This window comes from Gouania willdenowi, chromosome 20 (genome assembly GCF_900634775.1).
Source record: "Gouania willdenowi chromosome 20, fGouWil2.1, whole genome shotgun sequence".
NCBI classification, from domain to species: Eukaryota; Metazoa; Chordata; class Actinopteri; order Blenniiformes; family Gobiesocidae; genus Gouania; species Gouania willdenowi.
The window spans coordinates 28325757-28342424 of record NC_041063.1 but is presented as its reverse complement, the minus strand read 5'-3'; the positions used below and the strand labels follow the sequence as shown (position 1 = coordinate 28342424).

General features: G+C 40.6%; 1 protein-coding gene across 1 annotated transcript in view; it reads left to right on the top strand.

Moving 5' to 3' along the window:
- dnah5l (dynein, axonemal, heavy chain 5 like) overlaps window positions 1–16668 on the top strand; it is a 63363-nt gene that overhangs the window by 15568 nt on the left and 31127 nt on the right. Inside the window, exons 31-59 of the mRNA XM_028434110.1 lie at window positions 59–208; window positions 289–407; window positions 685–821; window positions 1254–1416; window positions 2036–2147; window positions 2479–2607; window positions 3500–3699; window positions 3763–3916; window positions 4331–4441; window positions 5074–5229; window positions 5289–5417; window positions 7312–7527; window positions 7699–7845; window positions 9429–9601; window positions 9674–9744; window positions 9807–9914; window positions 11618–11805; window positions 11962–12156; window positions 12300–12434; window positions 12508–12565; window positions 12645–12776; window positions 13225–13442; window positions 13511–13645; window positions 14737–14913; window positions 15446–15535; window positions 15649–15783; window positions 15966–16067; window positions 16145–16312; window positions 16647–16668. The exon at window positions 16647–16668 is cut by the window's right edge and continues 185 nt beyond it. Coding sequence (XP_028289911.1) covers window positions 59–208; window positions 289–407; window positions 685–821; window positions 1254–1416; window positions 2036–2147; window positions 2479–2607; window positions 3500–3699; window positions 3763–3916; window positions 4331–4441; window positions 5074–5229; window positions 5289–5417; window positions 7312–7527; window positions 7699–7845; window positions 9429–9601; window positions 9674–9744; window positions 9807–9914; window positions 11618–11805; window positions 11962–12156; window positions 12300–12434; window positions 12508–12565; window positions 12645–12776; window positions 13225–13442; window positions 13511–13645; window positions 14737–14913; window positions 15446–15535; window positions 15649–15783; window positions 15966–16067; window positions 16145–16312; window positions 16647–16668 — 4030 coding nt within the window. The remainder of the gene's footprint in view (window positions 1–58; window positions 209–288; window positions 408–684; window positions 822–1253; window positions 1417–2035; window positions 2148–2478; window positions 2608–3499; window positions 3700–3762; window positions 3917–4330; window positions 4442–5073; window positions 5230–5288; window positions 5418–7311; window positions 7528–7698; window positions 7846–9428; window positions 9602–9673; window positions 9745–9806; window positions 9915–11617; window positions 11806–11961; window positions 12157–12299; window positions 12435–12507; window positions 12566–12644; window positions 12777–13224; window positions 13443–13510; window positions 13646–14736; window positions 14914–15445; window positions 15536–15648; window positions 15784–15965; window positions 16068–16144; window positions 16313–16646) is intronic.

The following is a 16668-nucleotide window of genomic DNA, read 5'->3' as shown; positions in this document are numbered from 1 at the left end:
ATGGTGTGCTGTGGTATCTGTGATAGGCCACAGGTATGACCTCTTACACCCCCCCCAGGTGCGTGAAGCAGAGGATAGAATAGACTCTTCTATTGCTCCACTGGATGAATCCTTTTCTCTGCTGAACAAACATGAGCTGATGTTTAATGACGGGAACTCTGAGCGTGTGGACAGTCTGACGTACGTGTGGAACAACCTCAGAGTTCTGGTGAGACGACACCACCTTCATTAACGTCGTTAACGACCTCACATTGACCTCAGTAACCCCTCCCCCTCATGTTGTCTCAGGTCACTGAGAACCAGAACACTCTGACCAGGATCCAGCCCAGTATGAAGAACCAGCTGTTAGCCTCAGTGAGGAGCTTTCAGACGCACGTTCACAACTTCTGCTCCGACTACGACCAAAGGTACCGTACAAATAAAAACTATGTGTTACCAAAAAGTGTTTACATAATTACAAAAATATGCTGTTAAAAATTATGAGAAAAGTGCACAAAATGAAAAAAATTATATGAAACATTGTTTAATCATTAAAATGTCCTTTATAACAAAATATGAGTAACGGGAAAAATTAGCATTACAACAGAAGTGTGTGTGTGTGTGTGTGTGTGTGTGTGTGTGTGTGTGTGTGTGTGTGTGTGTGTGTGTGTGTGTGTGTGTGTGTGTGTGTGTGTGTGTGTGCAGAGGTCCTGGCGTGGAGGGCGTGGCTCCGTTGGAGGCCAGTGAGCGTGTGCAGAGTTTCCAGGTGGAGTTTGATCAGCTGTGGAGGAATTACGTCACCTTCTCTGGGGGGGAGGAGCTATTTGGGCTGCACGTTAACGGTACAACAAACAGTCACTGTTTGTTTGAGTGTTTTTGTTATTGTGTCGTCATGTTTGATGTTTTTGTTTGTTTATTTTTGTAGTTACTTGGTTGATTATTGTTGTCATTTTGTGTGTGTTTGTATGTTGTGTATTTTTGTTATGTTATTTGTGTTTATTCAGTCATTTTGTGTGTGTGTATGTGTGTGAATCGTTTTGTGTGCCTTTGTGTTTTTGACATTATTTATGTATATTTTTATGGTTATATGTGTTAATTGAGTCATTTCATGTACATTTGTTGTCATTTTCAGTGTGTTTTTGTTTACATTTTTAGGATTTTTGTGCATGACTTTATTGTAGTATTGCAGACGTTCTCACGTGTTTTTGATTAGCTTAGCGGTTAGCAGCGCTGACTCAGCATGGTAAAGGGGCGTGGCCCTCTGGTGTCTGCAGAGTATCCTGAGCTGCAGAGGATCAGGAAGGAACTGTCTCTGCTCTCTAAACTCTACGGTCTGTACAAGTCGGTCATCGACAGCGTGGGCGGGTACCAGGACATCCTGTGGGCGGAGCTAGACATCGAGAAGATCAACGCTGAGCTGCAGGACTTCCAGAACCGGTACCAGTCCTGATCGCTCATCATCCACCTCCAGGGGTTCATATTTAGGGTTTTTAGGACCACATTAGTCTGAGCTGACACTAGGGGGCGCTGAGGGGACTAAAGGGACAAATAAAGAACAGATGAAAGGAGAAGATGGACCTATGATTGTGAAGTAGCTCATGCTAAAATAAAATAAGCAGCAACATTGAGCAACAAACCACGTTTTAAAAATGTATGTGAATTTTTTAATGTTACTTTTGACCAGATTTACAGCTATATATGTGAAGTGTTTTATTTTTTTGTAAAAATATAATCTAAATGTTAAATCAAAATCTAAATATAATCTAAATGTCACAGGGGAAACTAAATATTTAGCTAACATGCAAATTTGCTGGAAGTTCCAAAATAAAAGCTTGTTGATGCAATTTAATACTTAGCATTTAGATTTAACATTGACGTTGTATTTTAGCGAGAGAATAAAATATCACAAATGTTGGTGTAAATCTGGTGAGAAGTAACATTTTAAAAATAATGTAAGTTTATTAAACGTCACTAAATGTTTCCTGTAGCATGTGTGACTTTACAATCGGCGCCCCCTAGGGTGGAAGTATGGAATGTTTGACGTGTGTTTGTTCAGGATCAGGAAGATGCCTAAGGCCCTGAAGGAGTGGCCAGCCTTCAGAGAGCTGAAGAAAACCATCGATGACTTCACAGAGACCTGCCCTCTGCTCTACATGATGGCCAACAAGGTACACACACACACACACACACACACCTTAGTTTGTACTAGACAACGTCCGTGTGCGCAACATTTTACAATAATTCTAAATGTTTTCTATTGTTTTCAAAATAATAAAAAAATTAATCAATCTCTTAAATTCTTTACTTTTACTTTTGCAGGTTTGTCTTTACAATTGAAGCATAAATTGCGTAACTTTTATGTTTGTTTAGCTTTTTGACGTTTTCTTTTGCTCGTGTAAAGTTTGTAATATTTGCTTTTTTAACTTTGTATAAAATGAGTTTTGTCTGCACAGTTTGCTTTTGCTGGTGCAGAATGTGACGCTATACGTTTCCCATCAGGCCATGCTGCCCAGACACTGGACTCGTCTGAGCGATCTGACCAATCACAGCTTCCCAGTGGAGTCGGACACTTTCACCCTGAGGAACATCATGGAGGCTCCGTTGCTAAGCAACAAGGAGGACATCGAGGTTCGTAAACATTGCTGTAGTTTGTGATAGTTTTTAGATAATATTTATAAAATGTAAAACAGTGTGGAGGGGACACTGCTGGAAGAACATTGTCAGATATTTTAAAACACCATATAAAGAGGAATCCATGTGAACGACAACATGTGGCTCAACAACTGATAACCATGATCATAATTTCTCATAAGTTCCACAACAGAACAGTAGAATCTGATCCTGGTTCTGGGACTGAACGTTATATTCAGACTCACTCCCTCAGTACATGGTGTTGCTTGTTTTTTGGTCACTTGTATTTGTTTATGCAGATGATGTCATTTTTATATTTTGTCCATTCCAAATAAAAGATACAATATTTAAAAAATAAATTACAAAGTCGTAATAAGGCCACATTTAAAAAATCTGGTCACTATGAGATTAAAGTTATAATATTTTGATAATAAAGTGGTAGTTTTATAAGAATAAAGTTGCATCTTAATGAAACCTTAATTTTATGAGATTTAAGCCAAAATTTTTCAAAAACAAAATCATAATATTTTGATAATAAAGTGGTATTTTTATGAGAATAAAATGTAAATCCAAACAGGATGTTGTGTGTCACGTTCTGAGAATGTGTAACATTTAGTGAGATTATATTTATCTTTATGTTTCACACAGTGATCATCACCAGTACGACTTTATTCTCATTCAATTATGACTCTATTGCCAAAATATTAACACTTTAATCTCAAAAAGCACACTTTTAATCCAACAAAGTTATGACTTTAACCTTGAAATATTAGGATAAATAAAATAAAATAAAATGACAACTTTATTCTGGTAGTTCTCAGATATATTTTATTTTTATTTTATGTGGCCCTAATACTAACTCTGATTTCCGGGTGTGTGTGTGTGTCAGGACGTGTGCATCAGCGCGGTGAAAGAGCGCGACATTGAGGCCAAACTGAAGGACGTGGTGGGAGAGTGGAGCGCTCAGACGCTCAGCTTCGCCCCCTTCAGGACACGAGGAGAACTGCTGCTGAAAGGAAGTGAGACCTTAGAGAAGATCTCAGCCCTGGAGGACAGCCTGATGGTGCTGACGTCTCTGCTCAGCAACAGGTGGAGGACAGGACCCCAACCATCACTGTGACATCACACTGTGACATCATCACTGTGCCGCAGGTACAACGCTCCGTTCAAAGCCACCATCCAGCTGTGGGTCCAAAAGCTCTCCAACACCTCTGAGATCACTGAGAAGTGGCTGATGGTCCAAAACCTCTGGATCTACCTGGAGGCTGTGTTTGTGGGCGGAGACATCGCCAAACAGCTGCCTCAGGTAGAATTAAAAAAAATACACCAAACAGCAGCAAAAATACAAAAAGTGACAAGAAACAATATAGAAAACAAACAAAATGACTACAATTACACACATGACGACAAACTCACAAACAAGGAACATTAAAGTTAAAATATCTTTTTTCCTCACCTGATAGACATTTATTTATAATTATAAAGACATTGATCAGGTGTACAGACTGCCAGTTATTCTTTTGTTTATCTGTTTACGTTGTTGTATTTGTGACAATCATGTAAATGTGTTCAATTATTTCTATATAATATTCATTTTTTTGTTGATACTCTGAAATGTTTCTCAATTAATATTGTTTATAATGTAACTACTAATAATCAGTGACATCTCTCTGTGTTTGTTTGTGTCTAAATAAATAAATAAATAATGTTTGATGTGCAGGAGGCCAAACGTTTCCAGAACATTGATAAGTCCTGGCAGAGGATCATGCAGCGAGCGCACGAGATTCCCAACGTGGTTCAGTGCTGTGTGGGAGACGAGACGCTCAGCCAGGTGCTGCACACGTAAACAAACAAACACATTAACAAACAAAGGAGGTGCAGGGCTGCATGGGGAACAGGACACATACAGATGTAGTAAGTAAGTAGTTTATTTATAAAGCGCTTTTTACAGATAAAATCACAAAGTGCTGTACAGAGTTGTGGTAAAAGTACAAGTGCAACACAATAGAATAATAAAACAATAGTGCATAAATATCATAAGAACAGCAACATTAAAGGACAAATAAAAATTATAATCCAGTAACTAAAAGCTTTACTGTAAAGTAAAGTCTTCAACAGTAACCACACAGTTGAGCTCCCTGAGAGACTGGTGCAGGTTATTCCAGAGTCTGGAACACCAGGTCTCCTCTGGTTTTACATTTAGTTTTTGGGGTCTTTAGGAGACCCTGGTCTGAAGACTGAAGGCATCGCCCTGATGAGTAGGGGTACAACAAGTCTGAGATATATTTAGGGGCCTGACCATGTAACGCTCAGAACGTGAGAACTAATATTTTATATTCTATGTGAAACTTAACTAGAACCAGTGCAGAGTAGCTAGAATGGTGGTGATGTGGGATGTTCTAGAAGCACCAGTTAAAAGTCAGGCAGCAGCGTTCTGAACGAAGGCTCCGCCTCCTCTTCCAGCTGCTCCCTCACCTGTTGGAACAGCTGGAGCTGTGTCAGAAGTCTCTCTCTGGGTACCTGGAGAACAAACGTCTGCTGTTCCCTCGCTTCTTCTTCGTGTCCGACCCCGCCCTGCTGGAGATCCTGGGCCAGGCGTCGGACTCTCACACCATCCAGGTGAGGAACCGTACCCTGAACCTGACGGTTCTAAACCCACTCCTTCTCCTCCTCCTCAGGCTCATCTGCTCAGTTTGTTCGACAACGTCAACCGAGTGGTTTTTAACGAGAAAGTCTACGACCAGATGATGAGTTTTCAGTCTCAGGAAGGAGAAACAGTGGAGCTCAACCAACCAATCATGGCCCAGGTGGGACCAAACAAAAGTCACAGATTTACAAATTGGACCAAAAAAGGATTGATTACATTTTATTTATTTATCAACAATGGGAAAATACATTTGGATTTAAGAAAGATGACTGTTACAGTTACACAGTTAAAGTTAGACACTATTTTAATCACAAAGGAGGCAAGTTAGGCCTGTTACAGGTATTTATTCATTGTGTAAATCTATGACACGTAACAAAATCATCTCCAAACATCTAAACATGATGGTATAGAATACGTTAGAAGGAAATGGGAAAAGGAAGGGGTTAGGGCAAGTGTGGTTGGGGGGGGGGGGGGGGGGGGTGACCATGCATTACAACACAGTCCAACATGTGAGAATTTTGTTGGAAAAACCTGAGATTCTTCCTCACACCTGTTCAGAACCGTCACCACATCAGGAGTTATTGGATAGGGTTACATCATCATATAAATAACATATTCAGATCAAACATCCTCTTACATGTGAAACCCTGGTGATTTAGATTTTAATCATTGGTCAAACAATGATAAAAAAAAACATCACCAGAAAATGGTTGAAAGTGAAATCACTAATGAATGGATGGATATTGTTCATAAAACCTAAAATATACATTTTCCCTCAGGATGTAAAAGTCACATTTTTGACAAGCTTTGGTCCAAATCAGCATCTGTAACGTTTTCTAAAGAACCATTTGTCCTCATGTCACCAGTAGATGTTTCAAGAGAATCATTCACTTTGGTAGAAAAGCATGACATTTTTCACACATCAATCTCTAAAAGCTGCTATTTTGGAAAAAGGCGTTGGCAAATCAAAAATTCAATATGGCGGCCATTTTTTAAGGGTGCTATTCAATAAAATAATAAAAATGCTCGGATCAAGCCAAACAAGGTGTCAGCAGAAAGGTCTGGTTCTCCCGAGTCCGAATATGTGCATCCCCCCTCGGTAGAGCCAGAACTGAGGCGAAGAACTCAAAAAAAAATAGCTTATTCTGTAAAATTGTGGCACCAGCGGAAGCATTTTATTCCCCGAGTCCAAACATGTGGTTTGTTTTTGGCGAGATGCCAAATTGCGCCCGCAGGAGGCAGCGGAAGTTTGGTGTTTTCCTGCACCAGTGGTAACCTCAGTCAATGGGAGAAAACAGTATCAAAGTCACTCCGTTTTGCTCATACTCCTCTGAGGTTACCCCTGGTGCAGGAAAACACCAAACTACAAAAAATAAATCAATCTGTTCCCACACAATTAGATTCTTTGTTTTCTTCCAGAATAGTCTTTTAGTTAGTTTAGTTATTTTACCAAGGATTTAAAACTTAGGGTTAGCCACAGGAGCTGGAAAGTTGATGTTATAGGAAAGTAGCAGTTAATGCACAATGTGATTTATTTATAGGTTGTTAAAGTGTTATATCATGTTATATCATAATAACAATTCTTCGTTTCAATACATATATTTTTAAAGCTATAGGGAGCCATTTCAAAAGAGTCAGAGAGCCACATAAGGCTCCAGAGCCACAGGTTGCAGACCTCTGGTCTAAATGGACAGAATACGTATAAACAGTGAGATCTCCTTTCTTTTTCATTTTTTATGTTTTTTATTCTTTCCCTTTTTCAATGGTCAAAAATTGGAAAACTCAGGAACGACAATGTGGACTGAGACATTTACTCTTCTTCATTATTGGTTTTGTTTTTATTATTTTGATTAGGACAATAGAGATAGAGCCAAGGAAACTGTACAACTATATGTCTGTGTTTTCTAAATATAAAGTACAGGTACCCATAAAAGCAACTGTGAGTACTTCCACCTCTGCATACATGTATACATACAGACACTACAGTAGAGTTGAACTGTGTGTATCGTAAGTTCAATGTTTGCTAAAACGTGACATGTTTGTTCCATTGCCAGGGTAACGTGGAGGTGTGGTTAGCACAGCTGCTAGCTGGAGTACGGCTAACGCTCCACGCCATCATTCGTCAGGCGTACGTGACCATCAGCGAGCCCGGCCTGAAGCTGCTGGAGTTCCAGTCGGCGTTCCCGGCTCAGGTCGGTCTGCTGGGAATCCAGATGATCTGGACCAGAGACGCAGAAGAAGCTCTGGTCCTCAGCAAGTCGGACAAGAAGGTGCTTTTATTTTGAAAATGCCTCATTCAAGGAACCTGTTTAAAAAATGGTTCCTTGTTGTTTATATTATGGACCTGATAAAGAAGCCCCGCCCCTTTATCATTTGGCACTGTCAGCTACGCTAAGTGCTAAGCTACCATTGCTAACTGCTGCTGATTCACTGGCTAACAGATCATGCAAACGACCAATCAGAAGTTCCTGGACCTCCTCAATGAGCTGATTGACGTGACAACCAAAGAGCTGAGCAGGAACGAGAGAACCAAGTACGAGACGCTCATCACCATCCACGTCCACCAGAGAGACATCTTTGATGAGCTGGTACGAGATCCCTCAACTAAATACATTTTTGTCAAGTTTTAACCACTTTTATTTCAGTAGTTCTTATATTTCATTATTGATCATTGAATAAATGATGAAAGTAAATCATTTTTTGTTTTAAAGTAAGTTTTCAACTCTTAAAACAGCCAAAAATTCTTCAAAAATGAGTTTTAATCATGTTTACTGTCTTTATTTAGTTAATTTTTTTATTGAGTCTCTAAAGGGTTATAATAGCAACATTTCACAGTAGATTTGTTTATTTTTAACAAACTGTTACTGTCTTCACATCAACCTCTCTTTTTGTGTTTGTGCTCAAAGAATCCATTGGAGGTTTTGTAGTAAATTAGCAAAATTTGTATTTGGCAATTGAAAATTGCTTCTGCAACTCCTTTGTCCTGTAACTCCTCCTATAGAATATTAATGCAGCACTAATGACACGTATGTCGTCTCATAATGTCAAGGATGTGCAGTCGACCTTTTTTGGAGCCTAAATGTCAAGTTCAAGGTCACGTCAAGTGTCAAAAAACAAAACTTTCCATCTCTCTATGAATGTTTATCGTACAAGTTTGATGCTTACATTTATGAAAAGTATTTTATATTATTGGACCAAAGCTGTACGACCTACCAGTAAAAAGATGTAAAAATACTTTTTTCCCAATAACTTGGTCACAAATTAAGTTACAGTGCTCAGACTGGTACCATTGAACAACATTTCCATACAATGTGTGACCATGAAGATGCTCAAGGTCATATTTAAGGTCAAGGTCAGTCTGCATTATTACTTTCTATTTAATTAGTAAAAAGAACAAACTTGTCAACAAATCTAGATACAGGTTGTTATTTCATGTCCAATTTTCAACTGCCAAATACGTATTCACCTTGTGAACACAGGTCTGGCCTAGTTACCTCCGCTAAGAGCAAAGCGTAGAGCAGAGCGTTAAGGTTATGTTTATCTGTCAGTCCGTTAACAAGATCACTTTGAAAAGTTATGAATAGCTTTGGATGAAATTTCAGGAAAATTGATAAATGGGACAAGAAACAAGTGAGTACATTTTGGTGATGTTCTGGCTACCAAAAGAAAAAAAAAAAAAAAGCAGCTCAATGTTGACATGTAGTCATGATAATCCTGAGGTTACGTGACTGGAGCGCGTTGAGCTTGAGCTGCTTAGTGGAGGTCTACGCTCTCTGAGTTCTTTTCTAGTTCTACAAAATATTTGCTGCTTTTTTTAAATAAGCTTCTACTGTCTCCACATTGACCTCTCTGATTGGCTGTGTGCTAACTTTGTGTTTCCACAATAACTGCTCCGCTCTTGCGTTTGTGCACAATGACATCGGAATAGGTTTTGTAACATTTTAGTAATATTTTTTACAGTAGCTTTTTTGGTCTCCATAGTGACCCCTCTCCTGTGTTGGTTGTAAAGTCCTAGCGCCTCCACAATGACCTCTGCTCAGGTTTTAGTGCTTAAAGAAACCACAAGAGGTTTAGTAGCATAATGCTAACATTTGCTGCTTTGTTTTTAATGAACTCCTACCGGCTCCACATTGACCTCTCTGCTCTGTTCTTTTCTAATTCATTTCATCAGGTGCACCTTAACGTGCGGTCGCCCTCAGACTTCGAGTGGCAGAAACAGTCGAGGTTTTACTTCCTGGAGGAGGCGGATCGCTGCGTCATCCAGATCACTGATGTAGAGTTTACGTACTGTAACGAATACCTGGGCTGCACAGACAGACTGGTCATCACGCCGCTAACGGACAGGTGCACACACCTTTACGTTTATTATCTGTTATGTAAAGGAACTGTTCACACTGATGTGTCTGTGACCTCCAGGTGTTACATCACTCTGTCGCAGGCATTGGGGATGAGTATGGGCGGAGCTCCCGCTGGTCCAGCAGGAACAGGTACCAGTGTGAGAGCTGCTGGTTGAGGTGGAAAACTCTGCTAAACCAACTGTGTGTTTCAGGGAAAACAGAGACCACCAAGGACATGGGTCGCTGTCTGGGGAAGTATGTGGTGGTGTTCAACTGTTCAGACCAGATGGACTACAGAGGACTGGGACGCATCTATAAAGGCATTATTAAACATGTTCAACTCTTATGGGCCATAACTGATTTACACAAAGAGTAGATACATGTAAATGTAACAAGATCGTTCATCTGTCAAAAGGGAATTTAATTTAAAGTTAGTAAAGGATGAGATTGATTGATTGATTGATTGATTGATTATTATATCCTGTATTTAAACATATAAAAGCCTGATTGAGATTAGAAATAGAGGGACCTGGTATGGCAGCAGCAGTTACACAGTTACAACAACAATAAATACATTCATACATCAGTTCATCATCAACCAGCAGTTCTGCAGATACCAGCTGTAAACAAGATGACAAGCCGTCAGAAGTAGACATTGTCCAACACTAGCTCTTTCCTGGTTTATTAACAAAGATTAAAATTCTCCAACAGTGACCAGATCTGTTAGTTTCATATAAATATGGAATCTGTTCCATGAAGAGAGGGCGACATATTTAAAGGCAGTCTTACCCAGTTCTGTTCTGACTTTGGAAACAACAATTTTAATAATCCTGAGACTGTAGTCCATGACGGTTACTAGACCTGATCAAATATATGGTCAACTAAGAAGGCAGAAGTCCAAGAACAGATTTATGGATGAACAGCAGCCAGTGTGAGAGTCTACAGATGGTTTGCAGCAGCATACAGTAGACAGTGATGGACACCGTAGTATTGATTATACTTTATTAATCAGTTTCAGTTACAGGACAGAGCTCCGTTTCTTAGATGAGAAATACGGAAGAATGGGTGAGAAGAAGAGGTAAAACAGACAAAACCAAACTAGGCCCTTGTAGAAAGGGGCGGAGTTTGGGATCATGAAAAAACGCCTCAAGCTAACATTGCGAAAAAAAACAAAAAACACAACATTCAATTCAATACAACAGCACGTTAGCATTGGGAATGGATCTTTAGTTCACAGGTTAGCCACAGGATGGCGCTGTCCTTACGGCGCTTTGCCTCCTGCTGCCTCTGCAGGGAAGGAGGAGGGGTTAGGCCTGGAGGAGACAGTGAAAAATAACGGGTTGTGTGTGAAAGTGTGGGAGTGATCAGTGTTCATGTGAGTGTGTGCCTGTTTTCTGAGACAGTTAACAGTTTGTGCAGCGGATGTTTCATTTTCTTACCAAGTATTGTTATTTTTCCGTGTGACAGATAAGGAAACGTTAAGATGTTTTCACTGCTCAGGGAATCTTCTTTGGTGGAATCTTGAGTATTTTTCTTGTTGTTTTGCTTGGTTTTGAAGTCCTGTTGTTTGTCGTATCATCGTTTTAAGTATTTTTGGAAATATTTTTATTTGTACTTCACACTTGTGGGTTTTCTGGTTAATTTTGTACATTTTTGTAGTCCTTGTGTGTTTTATAGTTGTAATTTAATTATTTTATTTTATTTTGTTGTGTTTTTCTTGTCATACTCATGTTAGTAAATGTGCTGTCTTTTATAAGACTGTTAAATTACTAATGCTGGCAACCAGCCCCACATTTTTGTTAGCTTAGCACGTAGCAACAGTGCCTGACCAGATTTAAAGGGTAAAGGGGTGGGGCTACGTTATAGGGTAATAGGTTAATATCTATTCTTAACCAAACAGTTAAGGCCTACAATTCTGTGACAAATAATTGTCATGTATCTCAAACAACCTTGAAGTGTGTAGCGGATAGTCAAATCTTTTAAATCTTGTTCTTCATACAAAGTTCTAAATGTTCTGCTGCAGGTCTGGCCCAGTCCGGGGCTTGGGGCTGCTTCGACGAGTTCAACCGCATTGAGTTGCCAGTGCTCTCCGTCGCCGCCCAGCAGATCTACATAGTACTGCAGTGCAAGAAGAACAAGAAGAAACAGTTCGTCTTCACTGATGGAGACGTGGTTGACATGGACCCTGAGTTTGGGATCTTCCTCACCATGGTACTCAAAATGTCATCCTCTGACATTAACAGAATACATGGGTTATTGTCCTTAAATTACAACCACAACCAAAATACAAGGACAGAAAGATCTACTTTAGGGAAAAACCTTATAGTAAATAACCAGGAGTGAACTGTTCCTCTCACAACCCTACAGAACCCTGGGTACGCCGGTCGCCAAGAGCTCCCCGAGAACCTAAAGATTCAGTTCCGCACGGTGGCCATGATGGTCCCAGACCGAGCCATCATCATGAGGGTCAAACTTGCCAGCGCTGGTTTCCGTGACAACCAGGTTCTGAGCCGGAAGTTCTACACGCTCTACAAACTGTGTGAAGAGCAGCTCTCCAAACAGGTCCAACCAAACATCAAGTTCTAACCGATAACTCACGCACATCTGTGAACAAAGGGTCTACATACTGAAACAAAACATCTGGTAACCTGAACAGGATGTTTGGAGGCTTTAGTGATCTTTCCTGCTTCACGTCTTTTCTTTAGGTCCATTACGACTTTGGTCTCAGGAACATTCTGTCCGTATTGAGGACCCTGGGGGCCGTGAAGAGATCCAAACCATCCGAACCAGAGAAGACGGTGGTGATGCGGGTCCTGAGAGACATGAATCTGTCCAAACTGGTGTGTTTGTCAGTTCTGTGCACCATTGGTTTTACGTTGTTGTTGTGTGGCTCATAAGTTGGTCTTTGTTTAGGTGGATGAGGATGAGCCTTTGTTCATGAGTCTGATCAACGACTTGTTTCCAGGCATCAGTAGGTTTTTTACCGTCAATGTCCAGTGTTTGGTTCATGATCCACAGACACGTCTCTTTCTCACTGTGCGTCTCTGTAGTTCTGGATAAAGCCGGTTATCCAGACCTGGAGTCGTCCATCTTTAGTCAGGCTCAGCAGGCCGGCCTCATCCCTCACCCTCCATGGATCCTCAAACTGGTTCAACTCTACGAGACTCAGAGAGTCCGTCATGGTACTCAAGCTGATTTTCAATTAGCAAACAATGAGCCATTTATCACCGGAAACAGTCAAGACCACACGTTTTGGTTTCATGATACCCTCGGTAAGGGTGAGGACTCAAATGTTTTGGTTCTACAGCTCAGAAACCACCAGGACTCAAACCATTCAGGCTTATTACTTTGTTACAGTTAAAGTAAATTCATACAAATGTTAATAAGATATGAAGGGAGTAAATTCAAAGGACTCAAATGAACCAGATCAATTTAGTGAGTGACTCAGATTACCTCGCTAGCGATTTCCGTTACTAAGATGGAACAGTGACCACAAACTAGCCAATGCGTGCGTTTGGCTAGTTCCTGTTACTCTACCTTGTCTCATTGTTGCCAAAGCAGATATTTAGTGAACAGTCTTTGGTCTTCCTGGACATTGCTCATTCCAAGACATCGTTTCCATTTCACCAGGCATGATGACATTAGGTCCCAGCGGCGCCGGGAAGACGACATGTATCCACACGCTGATGAAGGCGATGACTGAGTGTGGTTCCCCCCACCGCGAGATGAGGATGAACCCTAAAGCCATCACTGCATCGCAAATGTTTGGGACTCTGGACGTGACCACCAACGACTGGACAGACGGTATCTTCTCCACGCTGTGGAGGAAGACTTTGAAGGCCAAGAAGGTTGACAGACCATAGTAACACATGAATATGTCGGTAAGATGTGCAGCTACAGTATGTTTTTTATCCAGGGGGAGTTCATCTGGATCGTACTGGATGGGCCGGTTGACGCCATCTGGATTGAGAACCTGAACTCGGTTCTGGACGATAATAAAACTCTGACATTGGCAAATGGAGACCGGATCCCCATGGCGCCATGCTGCAAGGTGATGACTCCTGCTCTCACATGGTTGTTACCAGTGCTTAATGTGTAAATCATCAGGCCCTAGAACATTGGTCGTGTGTTGTACTGGCAGTAAGAGAAACAAACATGTCACAGAACAACACAATTTTAAAGCTTCTTTTGCTAAATAAATGAGCCAATAATAGCATGTGAACACAAACAACCTATTCATCTAAATGTTTAATAAAAGAATGATGAATCAGCGGTAAAGAAGAACGGACAATCGTTACGGAGCATCCGTCTCTCTCTCTCTGAGTGACAGCTGTCACATGTCACAGCACCAAGGACAGCGCTAAATCACAGCTAATTTAGCCACAAAGGTCACTAAACTTTCAGAACACAAAAACCCACAATTACAAAATATTTACAAACTTATTATTCTGTCTTAGCATCATCGCTGCTATTAGCTACACTAACTGCTGCTACTAGCTATGCTAACTTCTGCTACTAGCTATGCTAACTGCTGCTACTAGCTATGCTAACTGCTGCTACTAGCTATGCTAACGTCTGCTACTAGCTATGCTAACTGCTGCTACTAGCTATGCTAACTGCTGCTACTAGCTATGCTAACTGCTGCTACTAGCTATGCTAACTGCTGCTACTAGCTATGCTAACTGCTGCTACTAGCTATGCTAACTTCTACTTCTAGCTATGCTAACTGCTGCTCTGCAGTTTCCACAGAAGCAACCTTTACCTCAGGCTTAGCTTCACTTGTTGACTTAAAAAACTCTTTAAATCTTTTTTTAGCCATTTTCAACCATCTTCCAAGCTGACAGATTGTTTTTGCAGAAAAGCACACTTTAGACGTAGCGTGGGCGTGGCCTAACTTTCCCTTCTCTTCCTCGCTCATGCTCAGTTTTTACGTTCAGTTTGTGTTTACATTGACATTGATTTCAACTCAATAAAAGACACAAATATAATACATAAACATTTCATCAAAACACTAAAAATCAAATGAGGTGCTGAATCCAAGTGCCAGTGAAAATCTGGGAGGTGCCAGATCTTGCACAAATTAAGCTTTGGTTGTCAGTCATTGTAATGTTGGTTGTGACGTGTCCTTATCTTCTCTCACAGATCGTCTTTGAACCGCACAACATCGACAACGCTTCCCCTGCCACGGTGTCCAGGAATGGGATGGTGTTCATGAGTTCGTCGGTGCTCAGCTGGAGGCCTATCCTGGAGGCGTGGCTAAAGAAGCTACCTGAACAGCAGGCCGACGCCCTCAGACTCTGCTTCGACTGTTGTTACCAGGTGAGTCCTGTCGCTTTAAGGCTTCTCTGTGGCACCATCATTAGCACTAAATCCAGTGAAAAGTACTGCTGTTGGTGTTAGCATTACATTATTAAGAAGAAGCTGTTGTAGCTACTTTGGTTGTTAGCATTACAAGTTCTTTCCAAAGCAAGTTTAGCATTAGTAGTCCTATTTTTTACTTGGTGATCAAAAATCTGCTGACTAATTAGCATTAGCCGTAGTCTCCAACCATAGGCAACTTTCTTAATGCTTTACAAAGCTAACCAATAGCATTAGCTATAGCCGCTATCCAGAAACTGTTTACTAGACTAACTGTTAGCTTGCATTGGTCTTTAACAAGTAGTGGTTCAGTTGCTAGTCAGTTACATTACTGTTAGCATTAGCCATTGTCTCTTACGAGAAGCAGCTCCATTATAGGTTTACTAAGCTAACTCATAGCATTAGTAGCTAACTGTTTGTTTCTTATCCAAATGGTTAGCATTTGCTCCTAAAGAGAAATGAACTAAAATAATAAATGCTTCTGGTCTTCCAGGACTTGCTGGACTTTGTTTTCACTGCTGTGAGTCCAAAGATGGCGGTGCTGGAGTGTATGTACATCAGACAAACCATCGACCTGCTGCAGGTTGGAAACCGCTACGTTATCTGTTTTAAATATTGTTCATTGATTCCCGTGTAACTCGTCACAAAAAAACAATAACACAGAAACATCTTTGTTGTTACACTTGTTCGTTCCAGGGTTTGTTACCGACCGTGGAGGAGAAACAGGGTTGCCATGGTAACGTTGGCCGACTCTTTGTGTTTGCGGTGATGTGGTCTTTGGGCGCGCTGCTGGAGCTGGACGACAGAGCCAAGATGGAGGCGTTCCTGAAGGTAACGTAGGAAGCTAACGTAGCTCTGAAGCTGTAGTTTCTGTAGTTTAAATAAAGAAAGCTACTTGTGTAAAACTACGTATGTAGTTACTAATGAAACTATATGTTAATCATTTTATTTCTCCTTCTCCCATGAATATTTTCATTATTATGTATCATTCATTATATTCATTTTATTGTTAGGCCCACAGCTCATCCTTAGACCTGCCGCTCACTGAAGACGATGAAACCATCTTTGAGTTCACTGTCAGTGAGAACGGGGACTGGGAGCACTGGTCCAATAAGGTGTGTGTACGTCACTGCTGAGCGTTAAACCAGCTCAGCTAACCACCTTTAATTACAGGAAGTTCTCTGTGCTCCAGGTACCAGAGTACGTCTACCCCAAAGACCAGATACCAGAGTACTCCTCCATCCTGGTTCCCAACGTAGACAACGTCAGGACAGACTTCCTCATGAACACCATCATGAAGCAGAAGAAAGCTGTGCTGCTGATTGGAGAACAAGGAACTGCCAAGACCGTCATGATTAAAGTGAGGATGGATGGATGGATGCATTTAAAGATATAGACATATAGAGATATACATCTAGATAGTTAGAAATGTATAGAATTAAACAGAAAGATAGACATTAAGATACAGATTTAAAGAGATCACTATTTATTGATATATTGATCTATTTTTTCCTTCTCTAAATTGCTATATATTAGTTCAGTTATATACTGACATAGATCTAGAGAAAGATGGATTTCTAGACAGGTTTAGATAGATATAAAAACAGAAATGTATATAGATTTCCAGATGGAGATGAATTGAGTGATATAGATAAATAGATTAGATAAGTCATGTGTCTCCGCCCCCCCCACAGGGTCACACAGGTAAGCTGGACC